At 39.3% G+C, this 17739-nt stretch overlaps 1 protein-coding gene across 2 annotated transcripts in view; it reads left to right on the plus strand.

Moving 5' to 3' along the window:
• C9H8orf34 (chromosome 9 C8orf34 homolog) overlaps positions 1-17739 on the plus strand; it is a 336866-nt gene that overhangs the window by 206820 nt on the left and 112307 nt on the right. For both annotated transcript variants that reach the window (XM_027973026.3, XM_042254288.2), the window contains exon 8: positions 2250-2385. In XM_027973026.3, the coding sequence (XP_027828827.1) occupies positions 2250-2385 (136 nt within the window). The remainder of the gene's footprint in view (positions 1-2249; positions 2386-17739) is intronic.

Here is a 17739-nt window from a genome sequence, read left to right on the forward strand (position 1 = left end):
TGTCTCCTGTACAATGTCACGAACCTCTGTCCATAGTTCATCAGGCACTCTGTCTATTAGATCTAGTCCCTTAAATCTATTTCTCACTTCTACTGTATAATCGTTAAGGATTTGATCTAGGTCATAACTGAATGGTCTAGTGGTTTTCCCACTTTCTTCAACTTAAGTCTGAATTTGGCAATAAGGAGTTCATGATCTGAGCCACAGTCAGCTCCCAGTCTTGTTTTTTGCTGACTGTATGAGCTTCTCCATCTTTGGCTGCAAAGAATGTAATCAATCTGATTTCGGTGTTGACCATCTGGTGAGGTCCATGTGTAGAGTCTTGTGTTGTTGGAAGAGGGTGTTTGCTATGTCCAGTGCATTCTCTTGGCAGAGCTCCATTAGTCTTTGACCTGCTTCATTCTGTACTGCAAGGCCAAATTTGCCTGTTACTCCAGGTGTTTCTTGACTTCTTACTTTTGCATTCCAGTCCCCTATAATGAAAAGGACATCTTTTTTGGGTGTTAATTCTAGAAGGTCTTGTAGGTCTTCAGAGCACCGTTCAACTTCAGCTTCTTCAGCATTACTGGTTGGGGCATAGACTTGGATTACCGTGATACTGAATGGTTTGCCTTGGAAACGAACAAACTCTGACTGTTTAGGATTCCATTTTTGGAAGAGCTTAAACTGTAATTAAATTAAATCTCAGTTTGATAACACTGGACTTAGTATGAGCAACTTCATTATGGGTTTGCTGTCATGTTTTTAACATAATTAACCTAGAAATTCTCTCAGTTGTTTTGTGAAAGTTCAGATGTTTGGATAGTCTACAGTCTTATCAGAAAAGAGTGATTTCCCTTCTTATATAACTTCAGTCATGGATTATGTTTTGGCAAAATTATGGCTTATCTTTTGAAACTTTATGCCCCTCTTTTGCTAAGGCTCAGAGCAAGTAAATCGAGTCCTTTTTACAAGATTCCTTATACTGTGAATAAAGTAGATCATGTACAAATTTGGCTAGAACTAAATTACAAGAGAAATGTAGACCTTTTAAATGTTTGAGGGCCTGGATGAAATAGAAGGTTTCAATGAACACCTGGAGTGTGACTATCCTGGTGTATTCTTGTCCTCCCCAGGTGAAGATAAAAAGGAAAGATTTAGGGTTAAAAAGAGAAGGCATCAGGTATTCTGATTGGAGTTTGTTGGATGGGGAAGCTCAAGACAGGCAAATTAGAAGTGAATGATCTGACGTAATTGGTTTGGGAGCATATTTGTCTTCCTCTGGATTGTTCTTGAGCTTCCCAGGTCGTGCAGTGCTAAAAGAATCCAACTGCCAATGCGGGAGATGCAGAAGATTCTTGCCTGTAAAATCCCATGAACAGAGAAGCCTGGTGGGCTACAGTACATGGGGCTGCAAAGAGTTTAACACAGCTGAGCGACTGAGCATGCATATGCTTGTGGATTGTTCCTAGTTGGAAGCTGGCAGTCACTGACCAAGTCTTGACCATTTGGGGCCAATTGCCGTAGAGATTATGGTTGACTTCTGTGGATGGTTACAGTGGAAGTTGTGGATCTATGTTCTATTGTTATGCCCAAGTTGTGAAATCTCCCAGTGACCACCAGGGAGCCGATATCCATTGCAAAAGCAAGAGAGTTTTTATTGCCAAGCTCAGCTGGGGCTCCCACAGATACCGACGCAGCGGCTATAGGGAGGAGCCCTGAGCTCTGGGTTTCAATGCTTATATAGGGTATTCTCTCGGGAGAAATTTGACAAACGGGAGTTTCCGGGTTGGGAGACGTCTAATTGGTTACCTTCTGTGGAAGGGTTAGGTGTTGGTTTCTGATTGGTTTTCATTTCCCGGGCTGGCCACAGGTTCTGATTGGTTCCTATTACCTAGGTAGACCACGAGTTCCTGAGCGTTAAATCAGGAGATTTTGGTCTGGGGTCCAATTGGCTCGTGGGCAGTGGGGTGAGGTCAGGGGATTCCCAAAGGCTCTTTTCCCGGAACCTTACAAAATGGAGTAGCTTAGGTCCTTCACTGTATGTGGTCTGCCCATTCATTATCCAAACAGATTGATCTCTCACCCTTTTCCCTTATAATTTTCTCCAGCTACATCTAGAAATGATTTGAAAGATAATGAAGTAAGATTTTGCAAAGTGGAAATATAACATTTTTCTTAATCTACTGGCAGGTATCTGAAAACATGGACTTTTCATCTTAATTCCATTAGAGTTAATTTTTTATCTGCAATTGTTTATGTTGTTACAGAGGATCTTGATGATTTAAGAATGGAGGGAGTAACTACCCTGACACCTTCTGGGAGCAAATTTAACCAAGGTCGAGCTACTTACTCTGCTGAACCTCAGGCCAAAGTCACATTGAACATCTGTTCAAGGTGTGCCAGGTAAAACAGATTATAGGTGTATCTATGTATAAACATGATCTTGATTTTTTAAATCTAAGATTTTGATGCAAAGGGTGTACTTCTCTGTGTTAAGAGAATCTTTTCCTTCTGATTATCTTTTGTGCTGAGTTAACAAGAGAGTTAGTTGTACAGTTTATCTTCATGCCCAATGCCACTCAGACCAACAATGAGTCAAAGAGTTTAGATTGTCTTTACTTCACAGTTGGAGACTATTCTAAGATTTTCTGCCTCTGAATTTCATTTGCTGTCTGCCTTTCTGTTCCTTTTCAAAAGAAGATTCAAGGGACTCTAGAAGTTCAAAGGCACTTCTAAGGCACTTCTAAGGCACTTGCATAAAGGAGAGTTTGCCCAGGTACAGTTTAAGATCGGACCTTATTGGCCTCTTAACCTGTTCCTCATCTTGTTCACCTCCTGGAAAGAATTTAATCAGCTTGATGCTTTTCAGTTTGGGCAGCTGGAAGCAATCTTTGCATATAGGGTATGTGGCCAAAGAAGTAGCTTAAGTTAACTGCCGAGTCAGCTCCCACTGCTGGTCCAGCAGAAGCTCACCAAATAGCTAGAATGCATTCTTTTGTAGGAACTAAATCTCATTTGCAAAGAGGCCTTTAAGCCTGTTTAAATGATAAAACAAGTCTTCTAACCCTTATGTAAATGGTGCAGATTAGCAAGAACAATGCCCTGGCTGGCCAGTTTTATCTCCTTTGCTTTATGTCTAGCTGTTCTATTGTACAATTTGAGAGGGGATTAGTGGCTTGGAAATAGGGAGCAGGGGGAAGTGTAGGAAAATCAGATCAGATTTTTGTAGCTTTTCCTTGCCTTTACCCCTTGGGAAGTTTAATTGTAGTTGTCATGGGCTTAGAAAAATAAAAAGAGATAGAATAAAAATAAATAGAAAAATCAGAGTATATTATTTGACGTCATTAAGAGAAATGCCACAATAAAATGAAAACACCCCTGGAAACATTGCTTCAAACAAGTAATATTTGGGTGGATCGATTTTTTTGATTAGGGGTATGAAGAAAACTACAAATATTTATGCAATGATATTTAGGTATCCTGAGTGTGGAAGAGTCATTTGGCAATTAAAAATAATTTTATAGTATGTTTGTACATTTACAGGTTGACTGGGAGAGGTGCTTGGTTCTTGGTCTTTGGCCCTTCATATTATTTGTAGAAGATTGGGATATGAGGAGGTTTTTTTTTTTTTTTTTTTTGAAAGGAAATCCCATGAAAGCAACATGTTTTACTAAAGTACTGAATGTTTGAATTGGGAAAGGACCAAACCCATTACATAGCCCTAAATTATTCACATTCAGCTTCCCAGTGATGAGCTAGATTATAAATTATAAACTACCTGCATATAAGATGAACTCCTAATCTCTATGGGCTTCCCTGGTGGCTCACATGATAAAGAATCTGCCTGCAATACAGGAGACCTGATTGAGAGAGCTAGATAGGGTCATGTGTGCATAGACAGCCAACCAAGTGATCACAGTGCAGGATTCTCAAGGAATAAGAAGTTTATCTTCTTTTTCTTCCATGCGCTGGGATAATTCCCATGTAAATGCTTAAGCAGTTGAAAATGTTTTGAGTTTCCACCCCCCCCCCCCCACCTTTTAGAAAGGCCCATATTAAAGTACTCAGGCACTGAAGAAAAAAGAGCCCCATTTTCCTGACATGAAGGAATTTTCTGCCTTAGGCTTCTTACAGACTAGGGAGAAAACTATAGCTCATCATCCGGGACAATAAGACAGTGTAGGGTGGTTGTGTTTTGGTTTTTGTGTTTGTTTGTTGCTCAGAGGTTCATGGTCAAGAAATTTTTTTTTTTTCAGGTAGAACTGGAAGGTTAAAAGCTTAAAGGATATGTTGTTTTCTTGAAATAGTGCTGTAGCCCCAAGACACCCAAGAGTCATTGAGATTCAAGGGATGGTCAGAGCTTCTGCAAAGAACCCATCAGTGAGCAAGTTAGTGTAAAGAGGTGGAGTGTACTCTTAAAATTGTCATTTTCCCCAATCTCTTTTTCAAAGACTGCACTGCTTTTGAGCTACGTATGGGGTCACAGTATCTAGAAGGAAGTTTGCATAAGATATGTCCAGAACATTATTACTCTTATCAAACTGAGGACATTCAGCCAAAGGCCACAGACCCCTTCTCATTCAGAACCTGATTAAAAGACATGATCTGTCCTGCAACTAATACATTGCTCTGCGAACAGTTGATGGATATAATATATATGTGACCATTGGTAGGACTTCTGATTTTCAAGAGATCAGAAAAAGAGGAATTCAGCCCACATTAAGTTGCTCTGTGAAGTTTTATGTGCAACAAAGTGGCTAAACTATCAAGAATGTAAAAAAATGTATTGATTAGCATGGTTACAAGAAATAAAATTATAACTTTTTCCATAAATATTTCATACATTGTTAGAAAAGTACAGATGGAAGAAAGCTTATGTTTTCAAGCTGGAAAATTATTCCAGGGTAATGTTATTACCTTAGCTCTTAGTGACCTTAATCTGCTGTGGACATTGCTGCAATTTGTATGGTTTAAACAAACAGATGCCATCAGTTGGCAAGTAGAAAAATGCATAGTTAATAGGTGTCTGATCACCAAGATATATTGAGATTCTAACCCCAAATGTTTCTCTTTTCCCCTCAGATCATAGGGGAAAGAAACCATTACAAAACAATTTTAAGTAAATAAAGAATTTTCTATGTATAATATAATATAGCAGTGTCCTTATAACTGCTGGTTTTTTTTGTTTTTTGTTTTTTTTTGCATTGCAAGTTAGATTTTTTGATATATTCATTGAGTGTCTTGGTTTGACTTTTAGAAAATTCTACTCTTACAGCTACACAGCCTTGAATGGCATGGGCAAAATAAGTTTAATTTGTTGCCTTGGAGTCACACTAGTCATATCAACCAAAAAGTAAAATGTCAGTAGGTCAATAATACACATTGTCAATAATTATCAGCAAAGCTTGTGTGGTTTTAAAAAACAGTGGTTTGGAGAATTGTGAGTTTCAAATTAAATTTCTTCATTAAATATCCTGACTTTTCTTTCTAAGGTAACAGTTAAGATATCAATAACAAGCAAACAAATGCTGATACCAAGGCAGCAAATTACTATTTCAGTGAAGTTTATAAGCCATTTTTCTGGAAAGACCACCCATTAATTCTGTCTACCGACTGCCATTCCGAGGAGTTAAATCTTGTTTTTGTGGACTCCTGCCAGGGCATTCCGGGTGGTAGGGTGCTGTTTGTTTTTGATGGTGCAAGTGTTTGCATTCATTCATGCCTAACATCAATAGAGCACAAAAAAGGAACGGAAAGCCATTTAAAAAGAAATTGGATTATAGAGAACATACAGTGACACTGGCTCAGAAGCTGCAGCCTGAGAATGTTAGGAGAAATTTGTTTCCAGATAGCCTGCTGATTTTTCACTGATTTGCTTCACGTCATTGTGCCAAAAATTGTTCACTGTTTCTTCTGTACATCGTGACATTAAAATAATGAGTTTATTCATATATTGACTTGATAAAGCAAAAGCCAATGATTGCTGGTGATAGGATGCTGAAGAAAAGATAAATGTCAGCGCTTATAAATATGAGCTAATTTCAAACTAACTATATTAGGATTTACTAGTTAAGAAAGCTGACATCATTAGTGATATGTTATATTCTGTTTCACTTTGCTATGCATTTTTTTTTTTTTCCTTTTTCCTCCCAACCTCTTTTATAAGGTTGATTTTCAGTAAGTTCCCACTGGGAAAAAAAATGAGCCAAACTGACTTAAAGGAAAATGGATAAGGACAAAAAGGGACTACTGTCATTGTTTACAGTTACAAAGTTTTCCATAAAATTGACTTCCTACACCTAGATTAAAAGGTTTGGTTTGAGTGATGAATATAGTACATGTTTTAAGTGACAGAAATGGTTCATTTGAACCAAAATGAATTTATGGAAGACTCACTCTGTGTCAAGTACTGGGATAAACTCTGGAAAGAAAAATTAACACTGCTGATCACTAGGAACTTACATTCTGGCTGGAAACAGACTTGGAAAAAATAAGTACAACCCAAAATGTCAGACAGTGATAGTTCTCTAGAAAAAATAAAGCATCGTAAAATGGCTCGGTTATGCCAGACATGATTGATTTGGGGGCTGTTGATGTGGGGAAAGTCCATACCCTTGGAAAGATTGAAATATGACTTCCATGGTTCATTCTGCATGAAGGAAGAAATGAGGCCAACACATATCAGCCAGAAACTGGAGACCACTTTATCTCAGTTTTAAACACTTTAACTTCATAGTTCTTTTGTTTATAAATTGATACAATATCCTCTCCATCTCTACTTTTTTTAGTGGTTGTTTTGTGATTCATAAGAAAGGGAGGGCCTTGGGCTGCGTAAGTACACACCTACTCTATTTAATTAATTAATTAACTTTTGGTTGCATTGGGTCTTTGTTGCTCTGTGTGGGCTTTCTCTTGTTGTAGCAAGCAAGGGCTGGGTGGGGGGGTGCTCTTTAGTTGTGGTGTGAGGGCTTCTCCTTGTGGTGGCTTCTCTTGCTGTGGAGCACAGGCTCTAGGTAAACAGGCTTTAGCAGTTTTGGAGCACAGGTTTATGTGCTTCGTGGCATGTGGAACCTTCCCAGACCAGGGGTTGAACCATGTCTTCTGCATTGGCAGGTGGACTCTGAACCACTGGACCCCCAGGGAAGTCCACACTTACTCTAAAAGACTACTTCTTATTACGTGAAGAAGAGCTGGGCTTTAGAGCAGTAGAGACTAAGGTTGGAATCTCAGCTTGCCCACTCCACTGGACAACTCTGAGAAATCACTTACCCTCTCTATACCTCAATTTCCCACATATAACTTGGAAGTGGTCATTTCCCATTTCCAATTATAGCAGACTGGAGTGGCTAGCTCAGTTTCAAACATTGAGTCTGCTCTGGGGAAAAAAGTGTTACAAGATAAAAATATTTATATACATTTCAGAAGAAGTTAAATATGCTTTTGAAATACAGGGAAGTCATGTTATATACTGAGAAAAAACAAAACAAGTATCAAGGTCAAGATCTAGGGAAACATTATGAGGTTTTAGGGAATAGAATATTATGGGTAATTTTTGGTTGATTTTGAACAAAATGCATAAAAGTGTTTTAATTATAGAAACTTTTTCTCATCGTTTTCCTCATATTTCCTCTCTCTGTGAAAGTACCAGTCTACATACTTATATTCTCTCTCTATCATCCCTCCTATAAACCCTTTCTAAGACTGTGATGTAAGAGACACTAGAAGGAAATGGATAGCATGAGAGAGGCAGGGAAAGATGGTCTTTTAGTCATCTTTGCTAAGTAACAGCACCCTTGAATGAGAGCCAAAAAACTGTTTGCGTATCCCACAGTCAGTACTAGTAGGCTGATTTTCCAGTTCATACCAGAATGCCTGAAATTATTTTTTTGGCATCTCCATAGAGTTTTTCAGGACTACTGTGATCTTCAATCAGAGTAACCTCTTTTTCCTTTATAGACTTTCTGGGTCTTACATATTATCTGTGATTTATAGAAGAGTCCTTTTGGGGAAATCCACCCACAGAATGGGCTTTCCAGGTGGCACAGTAGTAAAGAATCTGCCTGTCAATTCAGGAAATGCAAGAGACACAGGTTCAATCCCTGGGTTGGGAAGGTCCTCTGGAATAGGAAATGGAAACTCCCGTATTCTTGCCTGGGAAATCCCAGGACAGAGGTACCTGACAGGTTACAGTCTATAGGGTTGCAATGAGTCGGACATGACTGAGCACACACATGACTGAGCGCAGAGAATAAGCATCTTAGCATTCAGTTCAGTTCAGTTCAGTCGCTCAGTCGTGTCTGACTCTTTGTGACCCCATGAATCGCAGCACACCAGGCCTCCCTGTCCATCACCAACTCCTGGAGTTCACTCAGACTCACGTCCATCGAGTCAGTGATGCCATCCAGCCATCTCATCCTCTGTCGTCCCCTTCTCCTCCTGCCTCCAATCCCTCGCAGCATCATTAGGGAATGGAAATAGCATATTGTCTGAGAAAGTCAGTATTGTCAATTTCAGGGTGGGAGAAGAGTCCTAAGTTTCCAGTGGGGTACCCGCTCAGTGGTACCCATGGACTGGCTTCCCCACACTAATAGGCACAATAGGACAGCACATACAATAAGATGTAACTAAATCCCAAGGACGGGGGAGCCTGGTGGGCTGCAGTCCATGGGGTCGCTAAGAGTCTGACACGACTGAACGACTTCACTTTCACTTTTCACTTAAATGCACTGGAGAAGGAAATGGCAACCCACTCCAGTGTTCTTACCTGGAGAATCCCAGGGACGGGGGAGTCTGGTGGGCTGCCGTCTATGGCGTCGCACAGAGTCGGACACGACTGAAGTGACTTAGCAGCAGCAGCAGCAGCAGCAGCAGCAGCAGCAGGACAAATTAGAAAATCTAGGAACAAATAAAGTATTTGCTGTTGCTGTTGATCTACTATGCCTCCTTTACCCGATATATCCCTGGAAAGGATGCCTGAACCAGCTGAAGGAGATGGACTAGCACTTCATTCCTGTTCTTTTATCATTTGATGGGCATTTAGGTTGTTTCTGCTTTTTACACTGTTAAGAACTATGCTGCTAGGAATATCTCAGTGCAAGTTTTAGTGTGAACATGTTTTGTCATTTCTCTTGAGTATATCTCTAGGAATACAATTATTGGATCATATGTTAATTTTGTATTTACTTTTAAGGAACTACCAAACTGATTTCTGAAGTGGTTGTAACATTTCACAATCCCACCAGTAATGTATGAGAGTTACAAATTTTCAACATCCTCATCAACCTTTGTTACTCTTTCTTTTCATTGTTTTGCTTTCAAGTATTAGTCATCCTATTGAGAATAAAGTATTAGTCCATTGTGATTTTTAAAAAGGTTTTATTTATTTTATCTTTGGCTGCATTGGGTATTAGTTGCAGCCCCTGGGACCTTAATTGCGTCATGTGGGGTCTTCTGTTGTGGTGTGTGGGTTTCTCTCTAGTTGTGGGACCTGAGCTCAGTAGTTGCAGCTCTCAGGCTTAGTTGCCCCACGGCATGTGGGATCTTAGTTCCCCAACCAGTGATCAAACCTGTGTCCCCCACATTACAAGACAGATTCTTAAGCACTGGACCACCAGGAAAGTTCTAAAATGCACTATTTGGTGAAATAAAAAAGATAGGGAGAAGCTTGATGAGGAATCAGAGATATGTGCATGTTAAATTTAGGTTGCCTATTAGACATATGTAGTCAAAATCTCTCTCTGCAACAGGACTAATAGTTAATAGAGTAAAACTTTGCATTCTCTTTCGGGCTTCCCTTGTGGCTTAGCTGGTAAAGAATCCACCTGCAATGTGGGAGACCTGGGTTCCATCCCTGGGTTGGGAAGATCCTCTGGAGAAGGGGAAGGCTACTCACTCCAGTATTCTGGCCTGGAGAATTCCATGAACTGTACAGTCCATGGGGTCGCAGAGAGTCAGACACGACTGAGCAACTTTCACTTCACTTCCATTCTCTTTTAGCAGCAGTATGAGAGAAGTGAAAGATTTGTCATGTCTTTCCAGAAAAGGCTTTGTGACTGTCATCAGCATTGAGGTCAGTAGGCTACATTGTACATGTATCAGAAATGACCTCACACCTCATAACTCTTCACCTCTCCAGGCATGCTTGGCTTACCATCTATCATAATCTGCTTGACTTGAATTTCTTACATAAATTGTTTATCACTCTTTCATTCTCATTAAAATATTAACTGTATGGGAGCTGGAACCAAGGCTTTCTTGGATCACGGATATATGCTCAGTACATTAAATAACTTGTGACCCACGTGAAATAACCACTGAATACTTGTGAATGAAAGATTGGAGAAGTATCAACCGGAATCTCTTTCTGTCTCCCTTTTTGTCCACTTGTGTCTCTCCATCACTGTCTCTAGACTCAACTTTCTTTCTCTCCATCAACATCTCTATTTTTACCTCCAGATTCACCTTTCTGTTGGACCACTCCATGTGGGTAAGAATGGCCCTGGCACCTGGGAGCTCCAGGATTATAAATAGCCTTAAAGCTTGGGCCTTTTTCTCACCCAGAGTTCATATGATAATGTTTAGAAAGACTCTGCTAGCATATCCCCAACTATGTGCTACAAGAGATCAGGCACAGAGTAGGTGTGATATCTGCTTTACCTTTGGTCATAAGCTCACTCCTATGTTAGGGGAAGAAACACCCCTTGATTGGAAATTCCACCCGAATCATGAAAAGTTGAGGAGAAGCATTTATCAAGAGAAAGAGATTCAGTGAAGACAGAATGATAGCATGACCATCCCAACAAAATAAAATTAATAAGATGATTGATTCATAGAGACCTTAAAATTATATTAAGTACTCTAGCAAATATTAATTCATTTTAAAACCAGTCCTCCTAATTTTTATACCAACTGCACAGATGGTTGAAACTTGACCCAGAAAGTTTAAATAACTTCTACACACAGCCAAGAAATGTCTTTGGTGGACATAAACCCAAGACTTATGAGTCAAAATTCAACATTCTTCCAGCTATAGCACATGGCTCTGTAAGTCATTCTGATACTCAGTGCCATTGCCCACCTTCCATTGTCTAACTTGAGATTAAAAGCCCTGTATGATTTCCTTTCCACTAATGTTGTATCACTGGTAAGCCTAATGGCAGGTTCCAGTCTTGGATCCAACAACACTTGAGTTGCCATCAACAGCTACCTTGGGGACAATTTCCTTTTGCTTTGAACGCCCAGTCTGTCTTTCAGCCCAGTCCCTTTGCTTTCCTAGATCCAATTTCCATTTTAAGTAGTTTTCTTCTTTTACAATGTAAGAATTCATATAGTGTGACTCTAGATTCTTTTAGTAATAAATCAGCATGGCAAGAATCTTAGGAGTCTTGAAAAGTGCTATCTTCTTCTGACTTTTGCTGATAAGGGTAGAAGGTGGGTATGAGAGAAACAGCCTGAGGACATGCATATTTGTTTTTACATAGTTTTATTTCTCTTATTTAGTTTTTACATATTTTTATTTCTCTTATTTAGTTTTTACATATTTTTATTTCTCTTATTCCTAAGCCCCAACCAAACCAGGCTTGTCTCTTTTCCCCATTAAGATTCTGTGATTATCTCCCATCTTACCCACATTCTCTCTTCCAAAGCAAGCCGACCTCAGGTGCATGGAAGAACTCGTTCCTTCGTTACAAGCTACAGACACATTCAGATACACTTTCTTCTCCACACACAGCTCATATTTCCTTCCTTCCCTCTAAAGTTCTCTTGTTGCTTCTAAACTGAAAGCAGTTAGGAAACAGCAACCCACTCCAGTATTCTTGCCTGGGAAATCCCATGGTCAGAGGAACCTGGCAGGTCACAAAGAATTGGACATGACTTAGTGACTAAAAAAACAAACCAAAATTGTCGCTCGAGATCCTGGGATGTGAAACCCAACAATATTGCTGGAGGGCCAACTGTCTAGGCCATTTTAAATAAAACACATAGACATCCCTAGATATCGGTATCTGAGGATGTTGTACATCTTTTGGCCTTCTGTTTCATTTTTTACATCTTTCCCTGTTCAGTTTCTCACTAATTGTTACATATTGACTTTCTCTCCTCTTCTGTTCATCTCTCAGTTGTGTCTAACTCTTTGTTGGACACATGGGTTGTAGCCTGCCAGGCTCCTCTGTCCATGGAATTTCCCAGGCAGGAATACTGGAGTGGGTAGCTATTCCCTTCTCCAGGGGATCTTCCTGATCCAGAGATGGAACCTGGGTTTCCCGCATTGCAGGTCGATTCTTTACCACCTGAGCCAGCAGGGAAGCCCCTTCTAGAGGAAAAGGCAGCAAAATATTGATTGTATTGATTGATATTGTATGGACGGATTCATTTTGAATCCAGTTCAGAGCTCCAACAGTCTACAGGGAATATGTTTCAAATCTGAGGCATCATTCCCACTGAATTGTCTGTTTGTTTAATAAAGGAGAGATGGTTGGCACCAAGATTAAAGGCAGAATTTTGTTTGTTTGTTTGTTTGAATTGGTCATGAAGTCTGAAAGTTGGCTACTTCTTGCCGGATAACCTGAGGATTACATATTTCAATTGTCTTTATACAGTTTGTTGATTTTATTCACCTGTTACCTGCAGTTTTGTTCCTCATGAGCAGGCATGGCATGGTGACTGACCCCATCTTTCCCCTCCCACCCCATATCTCCCCTCCCACGCACATTCATTTTTTTACAAAACAACAGAATCAAAACCCTTTTCATTGGATCTCAGTAAGTTAGGAGATTTTACCATTATAAAAAACCAAAAAAACCACTTAAAGATTTCCTTAAAATGTACTTATCTTCTTGCTGTGACGAGGGTACTCTGAATCTCTCCTCCAGTGACCATTCAGTATTGTGTCCGAACGTGAGGAGCAGAGGTCTTATTCTACATCATCTTGGTATCAGTGCCTCAATGTTAAGGGATCCCTGGTGCAAGCTTCTGAAATCAGAGAATTAGGACTACTTTGTATGAAATGAGTGTACTTTGGTTTCAGTAGCCTTATGAGTACCTTGCCCAGAGCAGGTACTTATAGTTTTAAATGAGTACCCAGACTGTTTAGGCTTTTTAACTCAACTGAAATAAGGTATCACATTATCACTTGTTAATAATCTGCCGTTCATTTCTAACACAGTTAATCCGATGCCCCTTCCTTCTTGTGGCTTGAATGAGTGAGAGTGCCCTGGTCCATTTCTGAGAAAGCACCAGAGAATCCACAGGATGGCATGTCCTGCTTCAGCCACGAGGGGGCGTGCTGGTGGCAGAGTGGCTGCAGCCTGGGGAAGTCATATTTCAAGATGGTTCACAATGGCCACTGGTCAGAAAAGTATGATATGATGGGGTCCAGTTCACATTTTAAATCACGCCATTTTAGAATTAGAGAATTTCTGATCTAGATCTTAGACTATCCCACATGTTTTTACAATAGAGAGAATACCTAAGGATTTATAAAAACATCATCCAATAAAATGACACCCAGGGAACAGCCTGTGTTGTAAAAGTTAATTCTTTGCTGCCAGAGATTCAGCCATGAAAATGTGGGCTCAATTTAGTGATGTCATAAGGTTGGGAGAAAAGTCGCTGTCAAGATGAAATTCGCATTTGTGTAACGAATAGTCCATTCGTTCAAGTGAGTTAATATAGAGATATTTATGGTATGTCTTAATAGATCAATTTTGATGTAAAATACAGGTGGAAATAAGAGTGGCAACTTTAAATTGTGTACATAGGCAATGTGCAGAGTGAGTGTGCTCACTTACTTTGAAATTTTAGGAAAGTATCTATTTGCGGGGAGAGGGAAGATTGTCTTTCAGATCCAATCACCTCATGTTATTGCTTTTCCTAAAAGGAATTTTTGAGATGATGGTTTAACTCTCTACTCAGAGTTCTTTTGCTTTCACAGAAACAGGCAGGAAAGAGTAAAACATTGCTTTCTCCACAGTTAACCTGACTGAGTGAGCCACACACACCTTTTCTCCATCTGCCTCTTCCCTTCCTTGTTGCGTACAGGCAGCTGGGTGATAACAGTTTCATCCGAGTCCTCCTTCCTACATTTACCAGAGGCACTGATTCCTTCTTAACTGTCCACAGGGTGCCAGTGCTTTCTGGTTCTCGCTCCACTTGCTTTTTTTTTTTTTTTTGATTTGTGTCTGCTGGGTCTTCATTTCGGCACACGAACTTCTCTGGTTGCAGTGCGTGGACTAAGTAGTTGTGGTGTGCAGGCTTCTCAAGTTGCAGCATGCTGGCTCAGTTGCCCCACAGCATGTGGGCTCTTAGTTCCCTGACCAGGGATTGAACCACACCCTGTGTATTGGAAGGCGAATTCTTAACCACTGGACCACCAGGGAAGTCCCTCTCCACTTGCACGGGACCAACGATCATGCTGGCCTTCTGGTTCTTTCTCTAACAGGTCAAGTAAGTGCTTTCCCATCTTGCTCTTCTTTGACACTTCCTGTTTCCCCTGATCATTGACCTTTGCCTGGCTTCCTTCTTCATTTCAAATGTCACCTCATCACTGAAGCCTTTTCTTATCCTAACTTCATCTCTTTCTCTCCTTACCTGACTTTTTTCTCCAAAGTTTCATTGTGCTCAGTCCCTGCAGTCCCGTCCAGCTCTTTGTACCCTATGGACTGTTGCCTGCCAGGCTCCTCTGTCCATAGGATTTTCCTGGCGAGAATGCTGGAGTGGGTTGCCATGCCTTCCTGCAAGGAACCTTCCCCACCCAGGGACTGAGCCTGTCTCTTGTGTCTCCTGCACTGCAGGTGGATTCTTTACAGCTGAGCCAACAGGAAGCCCCGAGGTTTCATTACTTGCTATTTATTTATTTTACTACTTGCTCCCTTTGTCTCCTCCTGCGTGAGGTCAGGAATCTGGTCTCTTTCGTTCACTGCTATAATTCCAACACCCAGAACAGTGCTTGGAACGCATAATTCTTGAATAGTTGAATAAATTAATGGAAAGTGCATGAGGCACATTAGGTATTAAAATTAGGAATAATAGCTAATTTTTATTGAGTGTATTCCATATCAGTTATTTTTCTAAGCACTTTATGTATATTAATGCATTTAATGCTGACAACATCAGAGAGTTTGGGCAGTTTACCAAATGTCATACAGCCAGTAAATAACAGAGCAAGGAGTTTAACTAGCAGGTCTTGCTCCAAAGAAGGCAGTCTTTTATCCTCTGCTACCAACAATAATAATGGGAGGATGTAGGTGCGGATGGAGGCCAGGAAAAGGAGGGAATGATGTTGCTGTGTGGCAAGTGGTTATTTAAATTAGTTGGCATTTTCATGATGAGTTATCTCATCACTACCTTGTTAGCGTGATGAACAATCAGTAAGAATTGCTGATGCTGTTACGTCCGCCCTGGCCCTAGTCCCTGTGTGGTATACCATCTAAGCAATGTTGCTGTTTAAAGTAGAATGAAAGGGTACACAGTATTATCGAAAAGTTTGAAATGCTTCCAACAAAGTAATTTCACTGTAATTCTCTAGGAAAGGATGTGTATCTATAAAAAAAAAAAAAAAGTTTGGGGTCATCAGATTCACTACAGTAGGCATTGTGCTGGTAGTACAGATTTATAAGATATTAAGTCTGCCACTCATGAGTTAACCAAAATCGTAGCAAATAGCCTTGAACTGCATTCAACTCATGTTGATTTGCAATAAGATTTGCTTGGACATATTCTTCTTGTGTAGGTGTACCCCAAATTGTATTTTGACTTACGCACAAAATATAAGCAAATTTAGAATAAAATAAATTGAGGTGTTTGTTTTGGCTTTAATATGATTATTGCCTTTTCAAAGTGACTTAAATCGTGGTCAAGAAAATGACATTTTCATCCTTAATGTTGTTTTTATCATCTCACCATGATAAAAATAAAATAAGAGTCTAGCCAGGCTAAGAGAAAATGGGGAGTAGACACAAATTACTAATACTAGAAATGAAAGAAGGGACATCATTACAGATCTCATGGCTATTGAAAGAATAATAAAGGATTTCTGTGAATAATTCTATGCCAACAAATTGGATAATCTAGATGAAATGGACCAATTCCTTGAGAGATACATGTGTGTATGTAAGTAGCTCAGTTGTGTCTGACTCAGACCCCATGGATTGTAGCCTGCCAAACTCCTCTGTCCATGAGATTCTCCAGGCAAGAATGTTGGAGTGGGTTACCATGCCCTTCTGCTTGGGATCTTCCTAATCCAATTTTTAAACTCATAAGAAGAAATGAACAATATGAATAGGCCTGTATTTATTAAAGATTGACCTAATAATTAATAGTACCAGGCACAGATAGGATGACTAATAAATTCAATTGAACATTTAAGGAAGAAACTATTCTAATTCTTTACAGTCTCTTTCAGAGAACAGAAGCAGAGGGAATACTTTTTAAAAGATTAAACAATTATAAACCATCTTCAGTACTAGCATTCTGTGACTGGGAAAGTCTGTAAATACTTTTTATAATTTCCAGACATGTGCTTTCTCATAGAAAATTTCTCAACATGGCATAAAAGATGTTTACTAATTGGCACAAGCACTTTTAGTTCCATAAAAGAAAACCAAAAGTGGATAAACTTGTGTTTAGCAATTAATGTTGCAATGTTTTATGTTATTTGGAAATGATTTGGATATTTAATAATTTAGCTAACTCATCACTTAACTGAACTCAGTAAAACTTTGATGTTCCAGGTTACCAAAAGATTTGGGAAAACTATTAGAAAAGTTCACCTAAAAACTTTTTGTCCTACTTACATCTCTTCCATTTACTTAATGATTAGACTATCCACAAAAACTTCATGAGACATTAAGCGAAGTCAGCCATCATCCCAAGCTACCTTTTCTTGCTGACAAATTTAGTGAAGATAACATGAACTCATTTGATTAATAAAATTAATAAATCCAGATGAAATAAGAGTTACATGTCTGCATTATATTCATTGTTGAGAACTCTAAAGATATGCCTATTCTAATAAAATCGACACAAACTAACTTTATTTCTGAGTATTTTCCTAGAGCATATGAACCTGAAAACTATTTGGGTTAAATCTCTATTATATTTCTGAGAATTTTATGACTGCTTAATTTTTATAAGTGCCTGATTTTCTTTAAGCCAATTAAATGGAGCTCTTTTACAAATTAAGTAATATCATCCAGAGGTTAAAAATATACCACATATTTAACACATAAATAGATACACATATGGACACAGACACAGAGACTTTATAGTTTCATTTAAAAATTTCTACCTTGAATCAAGTACAATGATACAAAGCTCACTAGTTACAAAAGGACAGTTGGAATAAGTTATCTGCTTTGATGGCTAAAGCTTTTTTTATATATAAATATTTGTGAAGACACATGATTTTTTATTTGCCTCAATTCCAAATGACCCTTTCACCTTTTATTCCCCTTTTGATAAGAATTATCTCCATGAAGTTTGTAGAATATCCACATCTCAAAGGCATAAAGAAGGAATGCAAGTAACAGGCCTTTTAAGATAAATAGGGGAGGTTTTAGGGTTGGTAGGATTAGGTGAACTTTGACTTGCCTCTATAACTGCATTTCTGGTTCTGCAAATATTTGGAAGATAGAGACACTTGCTTTTAATTCCTCTAAGAACTGAGTCGTAGCCTAGATGGTTAAGGACTGACACAACTCATCCACCTTTCCCTCTGGATACATTTAGAATAAAGGAAAAGGCCTAAAAGAAAATTCT

This window comes from Ovis aries, chromosome 9 (genome assembly GCF_016772045.2).
Source record: "Ovis aries strain OAR_USU_Benz2616 breed Rambouillet chromosome 9, ARS-UI_Ramb_v3.0, whole genome shotgun sequence".
In the NCBI taxonomy this organism is placed as follows: domain Eukaryota; kingdom Metazoa; phylum Chordata; class Mammalia; order Artiodactyla; family Bovidae; genus Ovis; species Ovis aries.